Source organism: Pezoporus flaviventris, unplaced genomic scaffold (assembly GCF_033815535.1).
Source record: "Pezoporus flaviventris isolate CSIRO_AGI_PZ_B2104156 unplaced genomic scaffold, CSIRO_AGI_Pfla_v1 ptg000041l, whole genome shotgun sequence".
NCBI classification, from domain to species: Eukaryota; Metazoa; Chordata; class Aves; order Psittaciformes; family Psittacidae; genus Pezoporus; species Pezoporus flaviventris.
This window is the reverse complement of record NW_026892589.1, coordinates 13,801,176-13,824,001: the sequence shown is the minus strand read 5'-3', so window position 1 is coordinate 13,824,001 and position 22,826 is coordinate 13,801,176. Positions and strand designations below refer to the sequence as shown.

The 22,826-nt window shown below is 51.0% G+C and overlaps 1 protein-coding gene across 4 annotated transcripts; it reads left to right on the top strand.

Annotated features, from left to right (window-relative positions):
- The first annotated feature begins 3,244 nt into the window (after nucleotides 1-3,244).
- SVOP (SV2 related protein) lies at nucleotides 3,245-21,909 on the top strand. Of its 4 annotated transcripts, none has more exons than XM_061466461.1 (16): nucleotides 3,245-3,418; nucleotides 6,504-6,664; nucleotides 7,768-7,853; nucleotides 8,059-8,113; nucleotides 8,828-8,899; nucleotides 9,110-9,234; nucleotides 12,300-12,476; nucleotides 13,559-13,684; nucleotides 14,620-14,748; nucleotides 15,723-15,796; nucleotides 16,099-16,175; nucleotides 17,277-17,384; nucleotides 18,870-18,981; nucleotides 19,947-20,028; nucleotides 20,260-20,349; nucleotides 21,020-21,909. In XM_061466461.1, exons 1-16 carry the CDS (start codon nucleotides 3,384-3,386, stop codon nucleotides 21,224-21,226), a joined length of 1,716 nt encoding a protein of 571 aa, XP_061322445.1. In that variant the 5' UTR covers nucleotides 3,245-3,383; the 3' UTR covers nucleotides 21,227-21,909. The 4 variants fall into 4 exon arrangements, with proteins under 4 accessions (XP_061322445.1, XP_061322446.1, XP_061322447.1 ...); XM_061466462.1 differs by having other exon boundaries at nucleotides 8,059-8,157; nucleotides 12,300-12,363; XM_061466463.1 differs by lacking the exon at nucleotides 7,768-7,853.
- The last annotated feature ends 917 nt before the right edge of the window (nucleotides 21,910-22,826 follow it).

The window sequence follows — 22,826 nt, the reverse complement described above, 5'->3', positions numbered from 1 at the left end:
TACCGGAGCCAGCCGCGCTCACCGGCACCCGCGGGGTTAACGTGGGGCGTGGGGACAGGCCAAGGGGAACGGCTTTAACCTGCCGCAGGGGAGGCTGAGATGAGCTCTGAGGCAGAAGCTCTTCCCTGTGAGGGTGCTGAGGCGCTGGCACAGGGTGCCCAGAGAAGCTGTGGCTGCCCCATCCCTGGCAGTGCTCAAGGCCACAGGGGCTTGGAGCAAGCTGCTCCAGTGGAAGGGGTCCCTGGATGAGTTTTAAGGTCCCTTCCAACCCAAACCAGGCTGGGGTTCTATGGTTGAGGGCCCAGCTCCACTTGCCCTCTCCCAATCTCGTGCTGTCTGTTTTTAACCGAGGCACTCTGCAGTTGTTTAGAGCAAGAAGCACTCCACGCCCGTGCCAGGAGAGGAGCACCGGGAGCGCTTCAGGCAGGGCTGGCACATGCAGGTTGAACGCACCTCGAGATGGCCGCTGCGGGCCCGGCAGGTAACAGACTCCTTCCTCACACACGTTAGTGCCAGTGTAGAGCTTGGGTAGCGCAGTGTCTGGTACACACTGTATACATGTACAGCGTCTGTGTGTCCTGGAGGAGTCCTGACGCTGCTCCGCCTGTGCCAGAGGCTGGTGGCAAGAGGGGAGCAGTCCGGAGAGCAAGGGACCAGACAGCACAGGGGTGAGAGGCGCAGGGCAGCAGCAAAGAGGAGGGCGTGAGGCCATGAAGTCATCCCGACGGCTGCAGTGTCTGTGTGCAGTGTACCATCCTCACAGCTGCACGTTAGCTACACAGGAGAAAGGAAGCAGTGTGCCCAGAGGACCCAGCCTCACACCTCCAACTCACTGGACCTTGTTGAGGAAAGAAGTCATGCAGCTGCTGTGTTCTACACCAAGAGCTGCGCCTTGGGCAACGAATGCAAAAGCTAAAGCTCTGCTTGAAAAAATGCCATTTTCTAGCAACTTTTGGGGAGAAGCAGCCCAGAGTCTCTCTGAGCTCATGTTCTGGGTATAAATCTCCTCCTGGAGCTGGGGCAGGCTGCTTGGTGAGACCTGAGCTCTGCTCCCCTCCAGAACCTTCTGCGCAGGAACTCCTCCCATTGCACTGACTTCATCAGCAGGATCTCACCCTGGGAATCAGGGCACACCTCTTGGATCATGTCAAGCATTGAGCTACGGTTTCTGTAACCCGCATTTTAACAGGAAACCTAAATCTCAACAATCAGGAAGGTGCTGGCAGACCAGTTTTATCTACCGAGGCCTTTTGCTTTCTAGTTGCTTAAGGGCCAGGCTGACTTTCATTGCAAAAGAACCCCTCAGCTCCCTTTATGGCAACAAATCAGTGGCACGAGGGGGTTCTTCAGCCCAAAGGCCTCACCACCCGATTCAAAGGGAAGTGAAAGGGTGCAGAACCAAAGAGACAGGTTGTTTATGGAGACCGGTGTCTCAGTGGCAAGAGAGGTGACAGAGACCAGAGAGCAGAGGGAAGCAGCAAACCCATCCTGCACACGGTCTCAAAGCTTGTTCTCTGAAAGAGCCTGGGTTTGAAATGGTTTTGAGAATCTATTGCAATGTATGTATGCATTCCATGCTATTAAAATTGGGGTTTATCACACTTTTAGGGTGTTATTATTCAGTGAAAGAGCCCTCGTGCCAGAGGTACCCACAGAGTCCTGTGTGATCCACAGGGGTACATGGGTACCTCAAACGGAGCCAGTGTCTATGTGTAGACATCCAGATCCACTCCTAGGCACAAACAGTGCATTAAACAATTGTCCTCAGTGTTTTAAGGAAGCTGAAACCACAGCTGGGTCAGCTGCAAGCTTGTATGTCCTAAAACCTGGGAGAGTGCCACAAACGGTATCTGTGTGACAGCTGAACAGCCCCCATTAGCCAGCTGAAAACCTGTTTGGTGTGTCTGAGCTCAGGCCAAGCCTCTTGCATCATCCCTTGTTCCCTGGTCTGGATTTGTCCAAAGCCCCTCTCCAGGTTTCCTGCAGCCCCTTTAGGCACTGGGCGCTCTACGGCCTCTTGCAGATCACCTGCAGGATCCATCCCTGCGCTCTGTAATAGCGGGATTTGCTGCGAGGCCCTGCCCGGTGTCCTGCAGTGTCCCCGGCAGAGCCCTCGCTGCCCCCCCGGAGCGGGTGCATCCCAATCGGCTCGGCTTTCCCCGGCCCCTTCCGTTCCTCCCGGGCTCTGACGCTCCCGGGCTCACTCCCATCGGTGCGCGGCCGGCACTCGCTGAGCCCCCAGGGGGCGAGGACCGGCGCTGAGCCGGGAGCCCGGCTGGCAGCCAGCGGGGCAGGGGCCGGGACCGGGACCGGGACCGGGACAGCGACCGTAGGCTGCCTGACGGGAAAAGGCTGGCTGCCGAGCCGAGCCGTGCCGAGCCGAGCCGAGCCGAGCCGAACCGAGCCGTGCCGAGCCGTGCCGAGCCGAGCCGAACCGAGCCGTGCCGAGCCGTGCCGAGCCGTGCCGAGCCGTGCCGAGCCGAGCCGAGCCGTGCCGTGCCGAGCCGTGCCGAGCCGAGCCGTGCCGAGCCGAGCCGTGCCGAGCCGTGCCGAGCCGTGCCGAGCTGAGCCGTGCCGAGCTGAGCCGGGCTGAGCTGAGCCAGGCTGAGCTGGACGGGGCCAGGCTTCTCCGAACCGAGCCGGGCTGAGCCGGGCTGAGCTGGACGGGGCCAGGCTGCTCCGAACCGAGCCAGGCTGAGCCTAGTGGAGCAGGGCTGCTCCTAACCGAGCCGGGCTGAGCCGAACCTAGCCGGACTGAGCCTAGTGGAGCCAGGCTGAGCCGAACCGAGCCAGGCTGAGCCGAACGGAGCCGGGCTGAGCCGAACGGAGCCGGGCTGAGCTTAGTGGAGCCGGGCTGAGCTTAGTGGAGCCGGGCTGAGCTTAGTGGAGCAGGGCTGCTCCGAACCAAGCCGGGCTGAGCCGAACCGAGCCGGACTGAGCCTAGTGGAGCCGGGCTGAGCTTAGTGGAGCCGGGCTGAGCCGAGCGGAGCCGGGCTGAGCCGAACCGAGCCAGGCTGCGCCGAACCGAGCCGGGCTGAGCCGAACCGAGCCAGGCTGAGCCTAGTGGAGCAGGGCTGAGCCGGGCCGAGCCGAGCTGGGCTGAGCCGAGCCGATCTGACCCGAGCGGAGCCGGGCTGAGCCGGGCGGAGCCGAGCGGAGCCGAGCTGGGCTGAGCCGAGCCGGGCTGAGCCGAGCCGAGCGGAGCCGGGCTGAGCCGGGCGGAGCCAGCCGGAGCCGAGCTGGGCTGAGCCGAGCGGAGCGGAGCCGCTGCCGCGCCGCGCGGTGCGCTGCCGCCGCCGGAGCTGTCCAGCCGCCTCCCGCAGCCCCAGCCAGCCCCGCCATGCGGGAGCGATGAGAGCAGCGCCCGCAGACGCAGCCCGGCAATGGAGGATGATTTATTCCAGCTCAGACAGCTGCCGTGAGTAGCGGCCGCAGGGGAGCGGGAGGCGCGGGGGGATTGAGGGATCCCGGCGGTTTTCCCGAGCGTTATCCCGAGGCAGCGCCTTTAGGCCCCGGGAAGCAGGCCATTTTCCTTGTGCCGCTGCCCGGGTTCAGCATGCCGGGGGCACGCAGGGATCCCTTCGTTATATAAACCCACTCAAGCTGCATTTTTTGCACCAACTTGGCCGTGGTAGAAATGGGAAAGGGTGGGATAAAAGAGTGGGAGCCCCAAAGGGTTTTATTTGGGCGGAAGCATTCCCATTGCATTTACAAGGTGGGTTGCATCCGTAAATAACGCTGTGCTGGGGAAGGCATCTTCCCGGCTCCCTTCTTTCATGCCATGAACTGATGGCAGCTCGGAGCCCTTTTGCAGAGGTGTGTTTGGGGTGAGCCCGCTGCATGTCTCGGAGAAGCCAACATTGCTGCACCAGGAAGATGCTGGTATTCCCGAGAGCTCTCTGCTGTTGGGATGTGGTTGCTGGATCTGTGCAGAAAGGTGATAAAAGCCTCTTCACACCAGCGTTTCCTTTCCTCTTCGGGAACGCAAAATGCTGCCTTTAAAAACTGTTCTCCTAACGCTCCGTTATCAGGTGCTTTAAAGCATATTCCTATCTATAAATCCTTCACTTCGAGGCAGGGAATTAATGCTTAAAGTCGATTTGAAATATTAATGAGCTCATGGCAATGACGGAGCCAGGTGTCCCATAACGTTCCCAATAAGCTGGGGAAAAGGAGAGGCTCTCCGGCTGTTTGCAGATCCTTGGTTTGGGTGCTGTCAGCTCGGCAGCGGAAGGAATGAGCCAGGATTTCCCGAGGCCATTTTCCCCCATTCTTATTTTCCTAATAACCCACCGAAAGCTGTGGGTGTGATGAGACGTGCTCGGTGCTGCGGGACCCTGCAAACAGATGCAGCTCTCTCCGACATCCCAGCTACCAGGAATCCTGCAGGGATGGAGCAGGGAATGCCGCTGGGTGCTGCTTTCCTCCTTTGTGTCAGTTTGTCTCATAAAGTTCCTAAGTGCTGAACATGTGTTTGCTGTGATGGGGAATGTGGCCGGAGAGCTCTGTGCTCGCATTGCTTTTGGAGTACTTACAGCTTTCAGGTCAGTCGCTTGTGTAGTGTCTGGAGCCACCCGAAAGTCCCCTTCGAACACAGAATACAGGGTGGTTGTGATCGGGTGCTTTAGAATCCGGAAGGATTCTTTTGGCACCTTTATTTCGCCTGTGATTTGCAACAGCTGCCAGTGTAGGTTGTATGAACGATTTCCAGGCATATCCCATGGAGTGACAGCGCTTCAGACCTCCTAAATCCAGGGAAAAGGTGTCCATCTCTTCAGTGAGCTTTGCACCCAGCTGCTGGGTTACAGCAATAGTCATCCTGTTAAAAAAACACACATAGAGAAGTTTGCATCCTGTGTAGTTAAAGCAGGGGCTTGTGAAGCTCTTGCAAATAAGACTTGAATGGGACTTGGATATTCATTGCTCTTTGTAATAGAAAGGTCATTTGTGGGCAGCCACGTTTCAGTGTGTGTTTGCTGAGAGGGTGTATTTTGTAGGTCGTATGAGGACTGTATCTTCACTTTTAAGGTGAGAGTGATGATTCCTTGTATTTGTCCTATAGGCTCAGCAAAAGAAATTCCAAACCAAGGTTAAAACCCAAGAGAATTTAAACTTGAGGTTCTCAATGGAACCAAGTAAGAACCTGAACCCAGAGGAGCTTCCTTGTTTATCTCTTAAGTGAGTGGAGGATGGCTGCACACCTCAGTCAGAACCTGAGATAAGCCCTAGCTTCACTGCAGTCAGTGATGCTTTCTTGTTCATTTCGAAGAGCCCTGAGGTTTTGTTCTGTCTTCTCCTGTCTGAGACCTTCAAACGTTACCTGAGAAAACACAGTTTGTGGCTCTCTGGTTTCTCTGCCAAGGTGTAGAGGACAGAGAAAAGCTTCCAGTTCCTGCTGCAGATAGAGCATTGCTAAATAACACAAGGAGTGGTTGCCCCATGCAGGTTTTGGAATGCCCTGTTTAGCTGAAAGAATCACCCCGGTCATCTCAAAGCCAGCAAAGCAGCTTGTTCTGAAGGTGAGAACCTCCCCAAATGGTCAACGGGCTGCTCTCTCCATCCAGGTTACTGCCAGAATACCATTAGTGAGTATGTGCAGCTCCCCCGATGGGAGGGGGTCATGGAAATCCTATGTATATGTGGCAGGACCTGAGGATGCTGGTTTGTATCACCGTGTTTGTACTAGAGTGTGATCCTAAGCTGGGCTGAATGGCTGGTGCTGGCCAAGGCTTCTCTTTGTAACTGAGGGTGACTGAGGTGTTCATTCCTCCATCCTCTTGTCCACCATTGGACCAAGGTCCATTTACAGGAACAGATTGCCCATCACTGTGCCCTTGTATTGAATATTACTTGTGTCACCAGTGCTTGTAAGAGAAAGTAAGAGTTGAGATCTTGCCAAGCAGGAAAAGTCTTTCAGCTCACGCTTACCAATGTCACTCCATTGCTGCAGCTGCACTTGGCAAGGATGCCGATAGTCTGGTTTTGCTGACCCTTAAACCAAAGGATTAAGCTGGAGTTCAAGAGGCTCTCTGCTACTCTGTCATGGAATTAAATGCTCGGGTGTTGGAAGTCAGACGAGGCAGTAGCAGGACTCGCTTTATCTATTTCCAATGAACTCTTTCACTGAAGTCCAAGGAACTGTCAGTTTCCGAGGTGAGAGTTACACCGATGTGTAAGGGGCAATGGCTTGAACCTGCCAGAGGGGAGACTGAGCTGAGCTCTCAGGCAGAAGCTCTTCCCTGTGAGGGTGCTGAGGTGCTGGCACAGGGTGCCCAGAGAAGCTGTGGCTGCCCCATCCCTGGCAGTGCTCAAGGCCAGGTTGGACACAGGGGCTTGGAGCAAGCTGCTCCAGTGGAAGGGGTCCCTGCCCGTGGTAGGGATTGGAGCTGGAGGAGCTTTGAGGTCCCTTCCAACCCAAACCATTCCATGGTTCTATGATCACAAACACAGCTTGACCTGGAACAGAGCCACTGCAGTGTGAATCCTTGTTTGTGTGCTCTTAGGGTGGTCAAGTTTCGCCGCACTGGGGAGAGTTCGAGGTCGGATGAGGATGTCATTTCAGGAGAACATGAAATCCAGATTGAGGGTGTTCGGACAGAGCTAGAGCCCATCGAGCTGGAGGATGGAGCTGCGGTGCCAAAGGAATTTGCCAACCCGACTGATGGTGAGTGGGTTTCTGATCTCCTGTGAGGTCTGGCCTCTTCATTGCAGTCATGTTGCAACCAGGATAATCCACTGGGTTTAGAGATGGTAAAGATCTCCAGATGGAAGCAGGTATCAACAACACAGGCGAATCATGTTACACCTGAAACCCATGATTTAGTTACCTCTATCTCTGAGGGATGCTTCATGTGGTTTGGGTAATAGGCCCAGTAATAGGCCCTTTGGAGGAGTTGTGTGTCCTGTTGTCACCGCCTCTTTCGTACAGGAGGTTTGACTTAGGCTCCTTTGGAACTGATCAGAGCTCCTTAAACACTGCCAGGTTTGCACATGGCTCAGGCTGAGCGTGGAGCCTCTGCAGTGCTCCTGCCTCCTCCTTGCCCAGAGGACAAGAGGGACAGAATGAATGCACATCCCAGCCTCTCTCTGCACCCGGCAGAGCAGTGCTGGCTGCCCTGAAGGCACCACCGATTCAGAAGTGTTGGTTTTCCCTTAGGAATACTAACATTTTACAGGATGACTTTTCCCAGGGACTCATTTATGAACATATTGATGCAGTAGGAAGCCAGAATAACCTGGCATGAGCTCAGTGATTTTCTCAGAAGACTCAGGGCATCAACTCTGCACTTCTGTGTAGACTTTCAGCTGGCACATTGCCCACAAGAAGTGCAAGTGATGCTACAGTGGTGCAGAGCTTCGGGCTCAAGTCACAGACTGAGGTCTTGTGACATCTCTGCTTGGTTTTAGCAGTCAGGCTTTGGTTGAGTTGCTTTGTGGTTTTCTCTATGGCTTTGTGAGGATGCCCAGCTCTGGACTTTGCTGTGTCAAACGTACTCCTTAAACTGCTGGAGGGGTTAAAGCGTTGAGGCTTAGATGGGTTTAGACAACCTGAATGTCAAACCGTGCATACCGTATGCGTGTATTATAGTTCCTGAAGAACATAGAGCTTTCCTTGACTAGGAACTGTATAAAGCTAAGTAGCTCTCTGTTATATATTTTAGATCCCAGTAGAGTGCCCAGTAATTGCATTCACAGCAAATCCTCTCTCAGGGGATGGCTCCTCAAGGAAAGGAACACACTTCTGCACTGGATTTGTTTTCTTCCTAGACACTTTCCTGGTGGAAGATGCGGTGGAAGCCATTGGCTTTGGAAAGTTCCAGTGGAAGCTCTCTGTTATTACTGGATTAGCATGGGCAAGTAATTGTTATCAAAGTCAATGGCATGATTGTCAGTTAGAGAACCTCAGTGTTGCCTCTCTACGCTGTGTACATCCACTGAACCTCTCCTGTTTTACCTGCGGGGTGGGAATGGCGCAGGGCAGAAGCAGGGTTAATCTCAAAAAGGTTTGTTATTGGCTGCTGTGTCAACCTAATTCTTGCTTCTTTTTCACCTCTCTAGATGGCAGATGCTATGGAAATGATGATTTTAAGTATCCTAGCTCCTCAGCTTCATTGTGAGTGGCGATTACCGAGCTGGCAGGTTGCATTGCTCACATCGGTAGGAAAAATCGCTGACAGCTCCTGTATTCTGTAAGGTTTTTGCACTCATTGTTATGCAGACATCATGCTGTGTATCCCAGGGTTAAATCTGTTCATGGCCTTTCGGATTGCTTTTGGTTTGGAAGAATATAGGAGTCCCTTTTGAAAGCCAGAGCTTGAAGAAATGAAACTCAGTGAGAACTGAGGAAATTCTGCAAGTTTTTGGTTCGAAGTTTCATGTGATTGACTCAGACTCATCCGAAAATTCAAATAATTTGATTTATTGGATAAAGATTGGTAAAGTTTTCCATCTTTCTTGAAAACCTTTCTCTCTCACCACACTTAATCTTCCTTGGTCATAGACACACCGGAGGCTGTGAGAGAGCACAAGCAATCACTGTTTGGGGGGGATCATCCAGTGATCTTTGCAAGCAGAGCTTTTATGATACCACCTCCAAGTAGGATGCTGTGATGCTGGAAACATGCAATGCCCTTAGGGATGAGACAACTAGTCTGGGGACCCTTCTTGCAGCATACGCCACTTTAGTTATTGATGCCATTTGTGTTGTGTAAATTGCTTCTGTTCCAGCAGGTTTAAACCCGTTCAGATCCCGGATTCTCTTTGCTGCCGCATGGATATTTGCACTTGCCTTGTGGTTAAGGGGAAGGCTTTTTCTCTGTTGCTATAGGTGGTGTTTGTGGGAATGATGTCCAGCTCCACCCTCTGGGGAAACATCTCAGACCAGTATGGCAGGAAAACAGTAAGGCTTCAGCTCCTACTCCAATGCGTTCTGATGTTTCTAGTGTGGGTATTTCAGTGCATGATGGTGACAAATGCCGTAGTCTGCATGCATTAAACAGAGCAGAATAAACCTCCCATTAAATAAAGGGAATTTGAGGCTCTGCTTTGCGTTTTGTTACTTTGTGTTGCAGCAGAAACTCATCTCCTCGTGCCCGTTTGTTAAATGCAGGGCCTGAAGATCAGCGTCTTATGGACCCTCTACTATGGGATCCTCAGTGGTTTCGCCCCGGTGTACAGCTGGATCCTGGTGCTGCGGGGCCTGGTGGGCTTTGGGATTGGAGGAGTGCCTCAGTCGTAAGTAAATATTCACAACCCAGCCTTTCTCTTTTCTATGTGTTTCTATAGGTGCTTAATGTTCAATTGCAGCCATGTGTCTGTTCAGTTGTCCCAAACCCGGTTTATTCTAAGTGTTTTGGAACTAATATATTAAACTCTGAGAAGGCTTTGAGCCTAATGTACTGAGGTGAATCAGATTTACAGACTTCTGTGTGAGCAAGCAGGGGTCTTAACTGTGTCATGTTATATGCCTTAAGTCCTTTTAAGCTTCTCTCATTCCCTCATGGTGAAAATGAGAGGCCCAAAGAGCCCACCCTGAAGTGCATAAAACACCCCAGACAGCCTTGTGTATCTGTGCCTGCAGACTGCATTGCTACATCATACAGGCAGAGTCCATAAGGGACAGCACGCTCTTGTTGCAGCACAGATCGAGCCCTAAACTCCATAGGGTACAGCTGAGCCCTTCCTCTGGGCTGTAAAACTGCAGGTTATTGTTCAGTCAGAGCCTGAACTTCCATGTCTGAGCCTGAGTTGGAATTCCGAACCCACAGAGCCTGACTCTGGAGCTCCGGAGATATCTAATGTAAAGGTAGCATCAGGGTATTCCTCTATTACTGTGTCAGTCCATTCACTGAAGAGATGGATCTCTACGTTTTCCACCTGAAATAAATAGCTCTGTTCCAAGCTTTTAATTATAAATGGGAAGGGAAGAGTACAGCCACTTTCTCTCCATGTAGTCTTTTATCCTCATTAATAATGGATATTTTGCCCCATGGAGGTGCTATTTCAGAATAGTCAGAGTCTCGCTTTGATTGATGGCTCATAGACTTCTTCACAAGGCAAGTCAATATCCTGCCTTTTCTATAGCCCTTCCCACAGCAAAGATTCAGAGCTGAGATGGAACATCACAGCATTATCACTCTTCCTGACTGCTCTCCTGCCCACCTTTAGCAGCCGCACAGGGCGGAACGTGTTTGTACAACAGGGAAGTCCTTTGCCTGCTGCGTGTTGACCAACGGCGAGGCAGGTTCTGCCATGCAGCTCCCACTGAGCACAACTGGAATGAGGCAGGAGAACAACAAAGACAAAGCAGTAACACCTTGTACTGCAAACACCTATTAATGATGTTCCACAGAGCCCCTGGTGAGCAGCCTCAGCCCAGCCTCTGCTGCAGGTAGCACACAAAGACTGCAGGACTTAATGAGAGACAAAGAAGAGTGGATTCCATCAGTTTCTTGTTCTGACTATAATACCAATGTGGAGTATTCTCTTAAGAAAACAGGTCTGTACAGCATTAATCAGCTCCTGTTTCCTGCTGCAATATACAGGGACCGCTCTAGTTTCATTATGTGATTTTAGTTCCTTCTCTCAGCGCTGATTTAATATAATGCTGTGTGCTGCTTTAACAAACTGAGTTCTAGGAAGCTACTCAGAGGTCAAGCCCCCATTTGTGAAGTTAGCAGGAGTTTTGTCACAGGCATCAAAGGAAGCCTGAGGAGCTCAGGAGCAGGAACAGGATGAGTCAATGGGATGCAAAGAGTAGGAGCAAAGAGCGACCGAGTCTTCCCAGACGGTTTGAAGAAGACAAGAAAGCCTTGGCAGGCTGCTGGTCATAGAATCGTAGAATCATAGAATAGTTAGGGTTGGAAAGGACCTTAAGATCATCCAGTTCCAACCCCCCTGCCATGGGCAGGGACACCTCACACTAAACCATGGCACCCAAGGCTTTGTTCAACCTGGTCTTGAACACTGCCAGGGATGGAGCATTCACAACCTCCCTGGGCAACCCATTCCAGTGCCTCACCACCCTCACAGGAAAGAATTTCCTCCTTAGATCCAATCTGAACTTCCCCTGTTTCAGTTTTAACCCGTTACCCCTTGTCCTGTCACTACAGTCCCTAATGAAGAGTCCCTCCCCAGCATCCCTATAGGCCCCCTTCAGATACTGGAAGCTGCTCTGAGGTCTCCCCGCAGCCTTCTCTTCTCCAGGCTGAACAGCCCCAACTTCCTCAGCCTGTCTTCATATGGGAGGTGCTCCAGCCCCTGAGCATCCTCGTGGCCTCCTCTGGACTTGTTCCAACAGTTCCATGTCCTTTGTATGTCGAGGTCCTTGTGCTCATCCTCAGGAAACACTCCCAGAGAAGCTGCGCCGTTCCTGTTTGGCACAATCATGAAATAAAGGCTGTGCAGAGTGAGAGGACTCCTTTTTGAAGCCCCACAAGAAACAAATGCAAATGATTTTATACCGGTAACAGGAGCAGACCTGGAGCACCTTGAAGGGAGAACGGAAACCTGGCAGCGCAGACTGATGTAGAGCCCTGAAGAAACACTTCACACAGCCAGAGTTTGTGTTGGATGCTGATGGATCACATGGAGCAGTTCTAATGCCGGTCCCAGGGCACAGCAGGGTTGTGAAAACATGCAGCAAGAGCTGCTGCCTTTAGCTAACAGCTACAGGGTTACAAAATCACACAAACAGAGGGAATTCTGCCCTCCAGCGCAGTGACGAACTGAAGGGGGTTGTGGTACCACTATGGGCTTGCCAATTTTACTAAGAGGCAAAGAGCATGTTTGAATCTCTGTCTCTGTGCTATTGTGCCATTTCTCTCTGTGCTATCGTGCCATTTCTCTCTGTGCTGTAGTGCCATTTCTCTCTGTGCTATCGTGCCATTTCTCTCTGTGCTATCGTGCCATTTCTCTCTGTGCTATCGTGCCATTTCTCTCTGTGCTATCGTGCCATTTCTCTCTGTGCTATCGTGCCATTTCTCTCTGTGCTATCGTGCCATTTCTCTCTGTGCTATCGTGCCATTTCTCTCTGTGCTATCGTGCCATTTCTCTCTGTGCTATTGTGCCATTTCTCTCTGTGCTATCATGCCATTTCTCTCTGTGCTATCGTGCCATTTCTCTCTGTGCTATCGTGCCATTTCTCTGTGCTATCGTGCCATTTCTCTCTGTGCTATCGTGCCATTTCTCTCTGTGCTATCGTGCCATTTCTCTGTGCTATCGTGCCATTTCTCTCTGTGCTGACATGACATTTCTCTCTGTGCTGACATGACACTTCTCTCAATGTTCACTCTTTGCAGGGTAACCTTGTATGCCGAATTCCTTCCAATGAAAGCCAGAGCAAAATGCATTTTACTAATAGAGGTGAGCAGTGTGGCTGTGTCCCCAGAGGGGCAAATTCTGCTGTTGGTTACATCCATTCAATCCTACTGACCAGAAACATCACCCGCAGCTGCAGTCAGATCTTGCTTGTCCAAGTGAGTGTGGAGCTGAGGTTGCACCGTGCACTAGTGGTAGCTCAGGTCCAAAGCTGCATAAAGCATTCATGTAACATTCCACTCTTTGTACCTTGGCTTGCACCCAGTGCTGGGTAAGTTACTGCTGTTTGCACAGGGGGCATTTGGGTGTCACCTAATTTCATGGGGAAATGAATCTGATCTGAGTGATGAAGAGTGCAGAACTGACTGTTCAGTAAATGCAGGGCTAAATTCAGCTCCCCATATTCAATCCAAATGCATCAAAGTCACAGAGAGCAGGATTCTGCCCTATAAATACTTCAAGGCAAAATTCACAACCCTGTAGTGAATGGTGGAAGGGGCAGAACAGTGCTGCTAAGGAGCACCCTTGTGGAACCCCCCCCCCCAGATTCAACCAGCTTCTCAGTGCAAGCCCAGTCCCTCAGCCACCTGCTGGCAAGGCCTCCATCAGGTTGATTAACACTTCTTAATCAAAATTCAGTAGCTGAAGTGCTCTTTTCTGTGTCACTTCTGTTCTGCCACAGTTTGGCTACCACTGAGCAGCCTTGCGTTAGAAGTATATTCTGAGGGTTAAATAATGAGCTAAGTGGGTTCATAATCTAAAGGGGAATAATCCTTTAGATAAGGGCAGGATATGCAAGAGGATTCCAGCTCCATTATTTGCTGTGAGGGTATCAATTCCTTCTTTCTTCTCCAGGACAAACTCTGTGGCTTTGGTAGCTTGGTTTTGGTAAGGAAAGCTAATACCATAAATCTCACGGTGGTTGCTGGGAATCATACTCAGAGACACATAAATTAATAGGAATTTTGCTGTAGAAACAGCATGTGAAGAGCCCCTTGCTTATGAGGAGCTACCGACAGCTCAACACGAGTGTCTAGAGAAAGAGGATGCTGGGCTTTCAGAAATGAGCATTTCAGCTCCTGCAGCATTTAACCAACCCCCCCGAAAACGGACTCTGTTTCCATAGAGGAGCCCGTGTTTGGAATGTCTCTGGCATTCCTCTGTCCCGTCATGGAATGCTACAAAGCAGGAGGCCTGAAGAGCACTTCCCATTTGTGACTGTTTCTCTTCCCTTTGGCAGGTCTTTTGGGCCATTGGGACGGTGTTTGAAGTCCTCCTAGCAGTGGTGGTGATGCCCACGCTTGGCTGGCGCTGGCTTCTCGTCCTTTCTGCCCTCCCTCTTCTGCTCTTCGCTGTCCTGTGTTTTGTAGGTATTCTGTCAAAGCCAAATCCATGTTCCATCACTTCTCTACCTGATCCTGCAAGCTGACTGAAGGAAATCAGGGCAGTTTTAAGCTCTCTGTTGGTGTCTTCTTTGAAACAGCTGAAATAGTGGCAAAAATGCTGTTGTTTCAACAGGGCGCTGCTGAAAACCTTCCAAAGAGAGCTGTGTCTGTGTGACTGTCATTGCTGGAGGACAAGGGTGGGCTGGGATTTTGTGAAGCCAAATCCGGCCTGGAAACCTCTCCAGTTTAGTGACTTTGTTCTAACTCTGCTCAGTGGGATCAACATCTCATTAAAAGCTGTTGCTATTTCCTTGCTTTGTGTCAAAATCATCACTTTTATGCTTATTGGCCACTTAAAAACCCTCACCCAAGTCAGGGGCAAAATCTGCACAGTGCAGGTCACGTTCTAATGCAAGGCATATATGAGTTAAACCTGAGCATCAGTGCACTGTGAGGTAATGCAGTTGCCTCAAAGATGCATGTCCTTGTCAGGCTGTTCAGCAGCTCTGATTGCTCCTCAGTCGCTGACACTGGTTTTCAGACATATCTCCAGTTATACAGGGGCTTGTTGTCAAAAGGAGCTCAAAAAAAGGAGTTTGGGAGTGCCCAGAGCATCTTGTCCGGGATGCTTTGCCTTTCCTACTGAGGAGGTACAATGTAAAGAGCCTGCAAAAATGCCTAATGGCTCTTGAGAATAAACCTAAGGTAACAGAAGGGAAAGATTTCAGCCTGGAGCTCTGGTTTCCTGGCCAAAGGGGGGTTTTTGCAGGGTCTTAAAGCCGCTGAGGAGATGGCTCTGGGTTCGTAAAGGTTAGTTCTGTAATGCAGTTAGTGGGAGCCCACAGAGGAACCCCCCCAGTGTGGTTATTGCTGTGTTCCTGCCACCCTTGCTCATCTGATCTCTTTGCTCTCTTAGTGGCTGCCAGAAAGTGCCCGGTATGATGTGTTGTCTGGAAATCAAGAGAAAGCAATTGCCACTTTAAAGCGGATAGCAACGGAAAACGGAGCCCCCATGCCTCTGGGAAAACTCATTGTTGCCAGGCAGGTACGTACAGGCACGTTAACAGCGTGGGATGCAGTGAAACAGGTGCATTCATGGGTGTTCTTACAAGCAGGTAATCAATGTGAAGTTTAATTGTAGTGTCGGAACGGGTAATGAAGAAGGGTTTGTCTGTGCCTTTGCCACAGGGAGGAAGAGTTGGCTTCTCAGTTTTAATGACATGAAAATCCTGAAAGGGAAAAGGACCTTTAAAGTGGGCGTTGATATTCTTTAAGCTCACTCTGAGTCCTGATGATTAAGGAAACTCAAACCTTGCTCGGATCAGAATTCCAAGATCTGAGCTCCTGAGACAAGCTGGAATTTGACTCTTGGGCTCAGTTTTAATCTGATCCTGATGTTCTGCAGCGGGAGAGCTGCAAGCTCCTGCTGCATCCTAATGCATGGGGTGATTCAGGCTGCTGCTTCCGAGCTGCATGTTACTGTGTGAATTCACTGGGGTCTTTTTCCTCTCAGCTTTACATGGCCAACTTCTCAGCACCCCATCAGCAGATGGAGCAGCTTCACAGAACAGAGACTCCTGTAAGAACAGAAAGTGACAAAGTTGGCCCATGAGGAAGGGCATCAGAGGAAAGCCTGTAGCTATGAATGAGAGCAGAACTGTAAAGCTAGGCAGGAGCCTGCATCTTACTAACCAGAGGTGCAGGTCTGCTTTTCTAAGGGCTGGATCAGGGAGGATTTGAGCTCTTGGGTCCGAGTCCTGCTCTTTGCAGGCTCCCTGGGGAGGAGAAGTGTGGGCCCTGTGCAAGAACTGGTCCTGGCATTGTTCTGCTCCTAGAGAATTCTCCTTGGCAGAGGAATTCTTTACTTGGATCCCAGCTCCAGTGTGGCTCACTCTGGCTACACTCATCCTGAGGTGTAGTGCCTAGGACTGTGTGTTGTGTTACCCCTTGCCACTCTGCATCCTCCAGTCCAGGGCCAGTGAATATCCTGACCCTCTGACTTCTGCTTCTTTTCAACAGGAAGACCGAGGGAAAATGAGGGACCTTTTTACACCCCATTTTAGATGGACCACGTTGTTACTCTGGTTTATATGGTAAGAAGAAATACAAACGGCCCGGTGCCAGCACAATTCTAAGTGGTTTTTTAATGGAGGTATTTTACAGCATCGCTAAAATACAGCAAAAAAACCCAACCTGTATTGATTTGTGATTTATAAACCCACCCATCAGTAGCATTCCCAATCTAATTGCCCTGTCGTTTTCTAAATGCTTAGAGGAAATAGCTTTGAGGGAGCACTTAAGTGGGAGTCCTCACACAGTGGGTTCAGTTGTGATGCATGGTGTTTCCTGTAGGCTTGGCCAGCTGAGACTTCCTCTCCTGTTTTCTTCCTTGCAGGTTTTCCAATGCTTTTTCATATTATGGGTTAGTTTTATTAACTACAGAGTTCTTCCAAGCAGGAGACGTCTGCAGCAGTGAGTACTGCTCTGTCTTTCTCTTAACCATACCCTGTTCGGTGGTGGGATGTCCCTTTCTGCTGTGTGGAAAGGACTGTGGCTCCCAGCTGGAATTGTAAGGGATCTGCTTAAGGGGTTACTCGTTTTAAACGTTTCTGATGGGCCTCTTCCTCATCCCCTGCACACTGCAGAGGGGTCCTGCACTGTCTGTGAGCCCAAAGCGTAAAGCAGGAAGAGAACCTTCAAGGGAGCCCTGTTAGCAATGTATCTTTCTTCTTGAGAAAGAGGTGTTGGAATGAAGGTAAGGTTCCAGATCTGAGAGGCCTCATTGGCTCGGAGAGAGCTGCTGTGGCTCTCCCAGGTCCTCAAGACGGGAAGAAAGATGATGGAGGGGAAGCATTGCCCTTTTGTGGCAGGTTTTTGTAGTCAAGAGACTAAAAGTGCTTTGGCTGCATTAGGAAGAGGCTGGAAGAGTCTGAGCCCCCAGGGGAGGTGTGGTTGTGTTCACAACACCTGTAATTAGTGAAGGCTGCCTGATAGCTGGAAAATTACAGGAAAGGGAGGGATAGGATTGGGAAAAGACACGATCCCAAGCTTGTACACCGGTGTATTGCCTATTGGAGAGGTCTGGCTCTGGTCAGCCTGCACAAAGGAGCATGCATCCATTAAAGATACTTGGTTTTACAGAGACACAGCATTATTGAGTCCTGTCAAAGTACAACTGAGGTGTTAACATCCCATTTTGTGCGGGGATAAACTGAATTATCGATGTTAATTCTGTCCATTGTCATGAGCTCCGGACTGAAAACGAACTGAGCCTGTAGAGCTGGGGAGGAAGGGTGAGCTTTCACTGTGGCAGTGCTGGCTGCAGAGGTGTCACATCCTGCCACAAGTGCCATTAGCAACTGTGCAGGTCCAGCTGCATCCTCCAGGTAGAGCACCCGTGCTGTGCAGCAGGGTCTTGTCAGTACATCCCTTCTGTGTAGTGCATCCCTTCTATGTACATCCCTTGTCAGCAGTAAGAGTGATAAAGACAAAGCAGGAGCAAAGGAAGGTAAGCAGAGAAGAGGTTACTTAAAGTACACGAAGTGCTTGTTCTGTTCCTTTTGCCTCCCACAGTATCCAGTAAAAGGAAAGAAGTGAAGGCCAAGTGCAGCCTGACCTGTGAGTACCTGACAGAGGAGGACTACACTGACCTGCTCTGGACAACCCTGTCTGAATTCCCTGGTGAGTGCCAATAGGAAGCACTGGTTCTTCACTGCCAGTGGCTCCGTGTGATTGGAATGGGCTCTGCAACAAGCAGGGAAATGGGCTCTTCTCTCTGGCCTAATGCCAGTGTTGTATCTCCTGCAGCACTGGAGCTCCTTGGTTGGACTACTTGATAACTGCAGCGCACGCAGTAGCTGTAGCTCCTGTCACTGCCTGTGTGATCCCTACAGATAAAATCACTAGTAATTGCTTTGTGAAGCCATAATGACACATCTGACTATGGATCCCATCCAAAGAGCAGATCAGGCATTCAGAGGAAGAGTAACAATTAAATCAAAGGGGCAGAATCACTTCAACTTCTGTCCATAAGGGACTTTCCAGAGCTATTGTAAAGGGATCGTGGGCAGAGTGAATCAATGGAGACCTTGCTCCCAAAGCTCCGTGCCCATCTCAGTCGTGATCTTCAGTCGATTCCAGTGAGTGTCAGGGGACAGTCTGACAGACAATAAGTACCCACAGGCTCTTCAGATGCAGAGGGTGATCTCCCAGTATTAATCTGTCTGGAATAATACTGTGAGGCAATGGCCAGGTGATTTTCACGGTTCTACATTATAGTTTCAGCTCAAAGAGAAGCCATTTAACTGGTGAAGAGTTGTAAGTCTATGATGAATATGCACAATTGCTACTTAACATAGGAGGACTGTCCTGCACAGCAGTTGTTCAGGGAAGGATGTCAATGGACAGTGGGCAGAAAGAGGGTATGTACTCTTGGGCTGATGCTATAGCTGACAGGACTGATTTGCTCCTGATACATACTAAGATAAGAGAAACATTACCAGGGATACCTCTGGATATGACCCTGGAAACTCTGCTGCTTGAATTATCCCCGTGCTTGCTGCACATCAGCTTTTAAAGGGATCTGGAAAAGCTGCATAAGGGAGAATACTGACCAGTGTGAGACTTGGAGAGCTTGGTGTTTCCTTTATCAAGGAGCAGGTGAGAAATAATCTGATGGCAGCATGTAAGTAACACAGGGAAGAGAATGCTAAGTTGTAAAGAACCCTTAAACCTTGCAGTAGGAAGAGTTAGCAGGGAACAATGCTCAGAAGCTGAACCAAAGGTATCCCAATGAGATAGAAGGCAGGCATCGGGTAACTCATTTTGGTAACTCATTTGGCACTCATCTTGGTAGCCACTGCAATAGGCAGTGGTTAAGCCATGTCAGAGTTGACTGCTCGCTCCTACATCAGCCTGCAGCCCCTGAGTGTGTGGATGTGTGGACCAGTGGGGATGTGAACGTGGAACAAGACTCACAGGGCTTCTGTTTGCATGTGGCCCCGATAGCTGGAGCAATCCATTGGCAAAGCTTTGCCTGGTGCCTCTGCCGGCAAAGTGCTTTAAAGAAAGAGAGAACAACGTTTGCAACCCGAGGTAGCCAGCCTGTGTGAAAAGCTGTCTCCATGCCCACCTCTGCTCCCTTCCCAACGCCGTGTCCTTCCACAGGTGTGTTGGTGACGCTGTGGATCATTGATCGGATAGGCCGCAAGAAAACCATGGCCCTGTCCTTCGTTGTCTTCTCGCTTTGCAGCCTTCTGCTGTTTCTCTGCGTTGGAAGGTAAGGAAAACACGGTGAGCAATGGGTCTGTCTGGTTCATCTGGGCTCTCTCTTGGTTATGGCAGAACTGGACGTGGTGGTTTGCCAAGCCAGGAGGTCGTGCTTGACTGGAGGAAGCATTAAGGATGGTGTTAGGTTTTCTACACCAGTTTGGAAGGCACCTAAAAGAAGCAGGAGAGGAGGAATCCTGCTCTATAACCTTTCAGACAGAGCAATCCAAAGGGCAAAATGAGAGCTTGTGTCTGAGCAGGAGGTAACCATTGCACAACTTTAAATCAGATCTGATGTCATGAGCCTCGGGAGCTGGTTCATGCACTGCTCTCTGCCAGTCACTACCTGTAGCTCCCCACGCTGCCTGGATAGTCATTGCCAGGGCAGTGCTTCACAACCAAGCCCAGGCTCTGCTCCCATTCAGCTGCTCTGACTGCATCTGGCCTTGATGCCACGTGCATGTGACAGTGTCTGTGCCTCAGGACCGATGGACAAGGAGAGGACCTGACAGCCAGAGGAGAGCTCTGTGATTTTAAACCCGTTCACAAGAACCCTGGGATAAGAAACCTCCCAAAGTCACAAGCAGCCAGGCAGTCTGGAGGTTCCTGTCTTTTAAACAGCTTTTAAGCTGCACTCCCATTGCCTTTTCCTGTGTGCCACCTTTTTGTTAGCACCATTCATAACACGGAATGGGGTTTTCTCATTTAGCTACGTTTCGGCCTTTGCTGCTTGTTTCCATGGGCCACAGCTGCCAGGAGGAAGGGATGCGCTTGGTGAGCTGATGTGGTTGTGGGAATGCAGGTTGTTTGGCATCGTTGTTGTATGGAAGGTCCAGAAACAAACACAGAGGGTTCATTAACACCCAAACGAAGTCGTTCAAAGCAATTGAGGGCTTTTATTGCGCTTGCCTCCAAGTTAAACAAACGGATTGTCCCGAACCAGCCCAAACACTGCTCTCCTTTTTGTTCTCCCAGGAACGTTCTTACTGTGCTGCTCTTCATTGCAAGAGCTTTTATTTCAGGAGGATTTCAGGCTGCTTATGTTTACACCCCGGAGGTAAGGAGGTTGGGTTTGGAATGAGAATGCTTCAGGGGAGCGAGACCATGGTGGGAAAGTCGTTTTGCCTGCCCTCTCCACAATGGACCTTACCCCAGAATGAGCTGGTGATCTCATGGTCCTTGTCTAACAGAACTTGCTGTAGTTCCACTTGCTGAGTTCCATCGATTTAGGAGGCTGGAGGGAAGAGAACTTCCCAGGGGTGTTAATGGACCGGTGCTTTGTTCCCAGGTTTATCCCACGGCCACGCGTGCGCTGGGGCTGGGAACATGCAGTGGAATGGCCCGAGTGGGAGCCCTCATAACCCCCTTCATTGCACAGGTAAAAAACCCTTCTCCTGGGTGCCAAGGCAGGGGAAGGGGAAGGAGAAGCTGCTGTTCTGCTGCAGGGGCCAAACCAAGGGTGAGCTGTGCGGGATGTGTTAAAGCAGGGCTGTTGTTGCCTGATCCTTGAGGGGAGTTCAGGCTCATCCCTGGATTTGCCTCTTCGTCCATTGCCCTGTATGTTGGGGGCTGAATAAGCAAGCAGCAGGCTGCAGGATGGATGGAAGGACACCTTGGAGGCCATGGGAGAGGCAGGGAGTTCCTGTGTGTGCTGCAGTGCCACCTCCCTCCTGGGATCCCGGACTGAGGTCCTGCAGGGTACAAACCTGCAGGGGATGTGGAAGGAGCTGGAGAGGGGTTTGGGGGAGCCCAGGTGCACAGGGACAGGATGGTGTCAGAACCAGCGGCTCTGCAGAGGGCCAGGATTTGCTGAAGATCCTGGGATTTGCTTAAATCCTGCCTAACGTGTAAGGGCAGCAGCACCTCGTGGCACTGATCTGTCAGTGTTTAATAGCTGTGTGTAACCGCTGAGGAAAGGAAGTGTGCAGCAGTGAGTGTTAAACACGCTGCCAATGCTGTAATTAAAACCTCTGCTGCCAGCCCAGTGTCTCTGTTTCTGTGACGGGGCCATGGGGAGCTGGTTTCTATCTCCTGCCTTTTTCCTGCAGGTGATGTTGGAATCTTCAGTCTATTTAACGCTGGTGGTTTACAGTGGATGCTGCCTGTTGGCTGCTGTGGCTTCCTGCTTCTTGCCCATTGAAACCAAAGGCCGTGGCTTACAGGAGTCCAGCCAGAGGGAATGGGGACAGGAGATGGTTGGGAGAGGATCTCAATCGCCAGGGGTCACCAGGTCTAACTCTGGATCGCAGGAATGATGGGACACGGAAACCTGCTGGAGGAACGAATGACCTGAGCAAGTTCTTTCACACACACCCCAACCCTGAAGCATAGGAAGCTGACCATCCTGTCACTGCCAATGTCGTGTGTCAAACTGCAGGAACCTTGGGGTTCAGCCCAAGCCAGTTGTGTCTCTGCTGCCCTTTGCTCACACTCATAAAGACTTTACTTCAGTATGGAGAGGCGTTTGCTCCAGATATCATTTGAAGTTTAGCAGGAAGGGGTTTTCTTAAGTCTGTTGTGCTTGCATGGTCAGCTCTTCGGCTTACAACGTCCCGTGGCAAGCAAATAGCCAACTGAATGCAACTCAGTATAAGCTGTAATTAAAATCCTGTACTCTTGATGCCTAAAAACCAAAAGGTTAATATTTATTGTGTCCCTGCCATAGCACACGGTGGATTCCACACATTGCAGAGTAGGTTTTATGAGTTAGATGCCTGCCTTGCACTTTCTAGCCCTCGCCACCACCACGTGACAGCGGCACACCAACCAACGCATCCTGGTTCCTTGGGAATGAAGCACGGATTGCTTGGAACCTGTTTCCTGGATGTTTCCCCCATCCGAGGCAGGCGGATGGAGTCAGTGAGGAGCGGTGTTTGTCACGGAGCTGGGACCTTACAGAAGAGATGTGAATCCTCCTGCCTTGGAGCAGAGCTTGGCTTCTCTATGAGCGCCCTGCGTGTCGCTTGGGGAAGACTGCTTCAGCTGCCCTGGTGTCTCTCTGCGGGTGGAGGGGCACGCTGTGGTCTTCTGCAGGGGTCCGGGTATGTCTCTGCTCCATTGGCCTCAGTGTGTTCTCACAGTGGTGTAGCCCAAACCTGTGATAAACCAGCTCAGCCTAACAGCAGTGGGATGGAGCTGCTTTCAGGTGTCTCCCAGCAGAGGCTGGCCTTGGGGCAGCTGGGCAGGACTTCTTGGTAGCTGCTGATTGTACATCGACCTTAATGTCAAGCTGGCATCGAAGTAAGTGAATCAAGACCATGGGATGAGCCAAGCAACAATACTTGGAGCACTGTGTGCACTTCTGGTGTCCTCGACATACAAAGGACATGGAACTGTTGGAACAAGTCCAGAGGAGGCCACAAGGATGATCAGGGGCTGGAGCACCTCCTGTATGAAGACAGGCTGAGGAAGTTGGGGCTGTTCAGCCTGGAGAAGAGAAGGCTGCGTGGAGACCTCAGAGCAGCTTCCAGCATCTGAAGGGGGCCTATAGGGATGCTGGGGAGGGACTCTTCATTAGGGACTGTAGTGACAGGACAAGGGGTAATGGGTTAAAACTGAAACAGGGGAAGTTTAGATTGGATCTAAGGAGGAAATTCTTTCCTGTGAGGGTGGTGAGGCACTGGAATGGGTTGCCCAGGGAGGTTGTGAATGCTCCATCCCTGGCAGTGTTCAAGACCAGGTTGAACAAAGCCTTGGGTGCCATGGTTTAGTGTGAGGTCTCCCTGCCCATGGCAGGGGGGTTGGAACTGGATGATCTTAAGGTCCTTTCCAACCCTAACTATTCTATGATTCTAAGCTGCAGTCTAGCTTAGAGGAGGAACTTCATCAGGTGTAGCTCCTCAAGGCTGATGATCA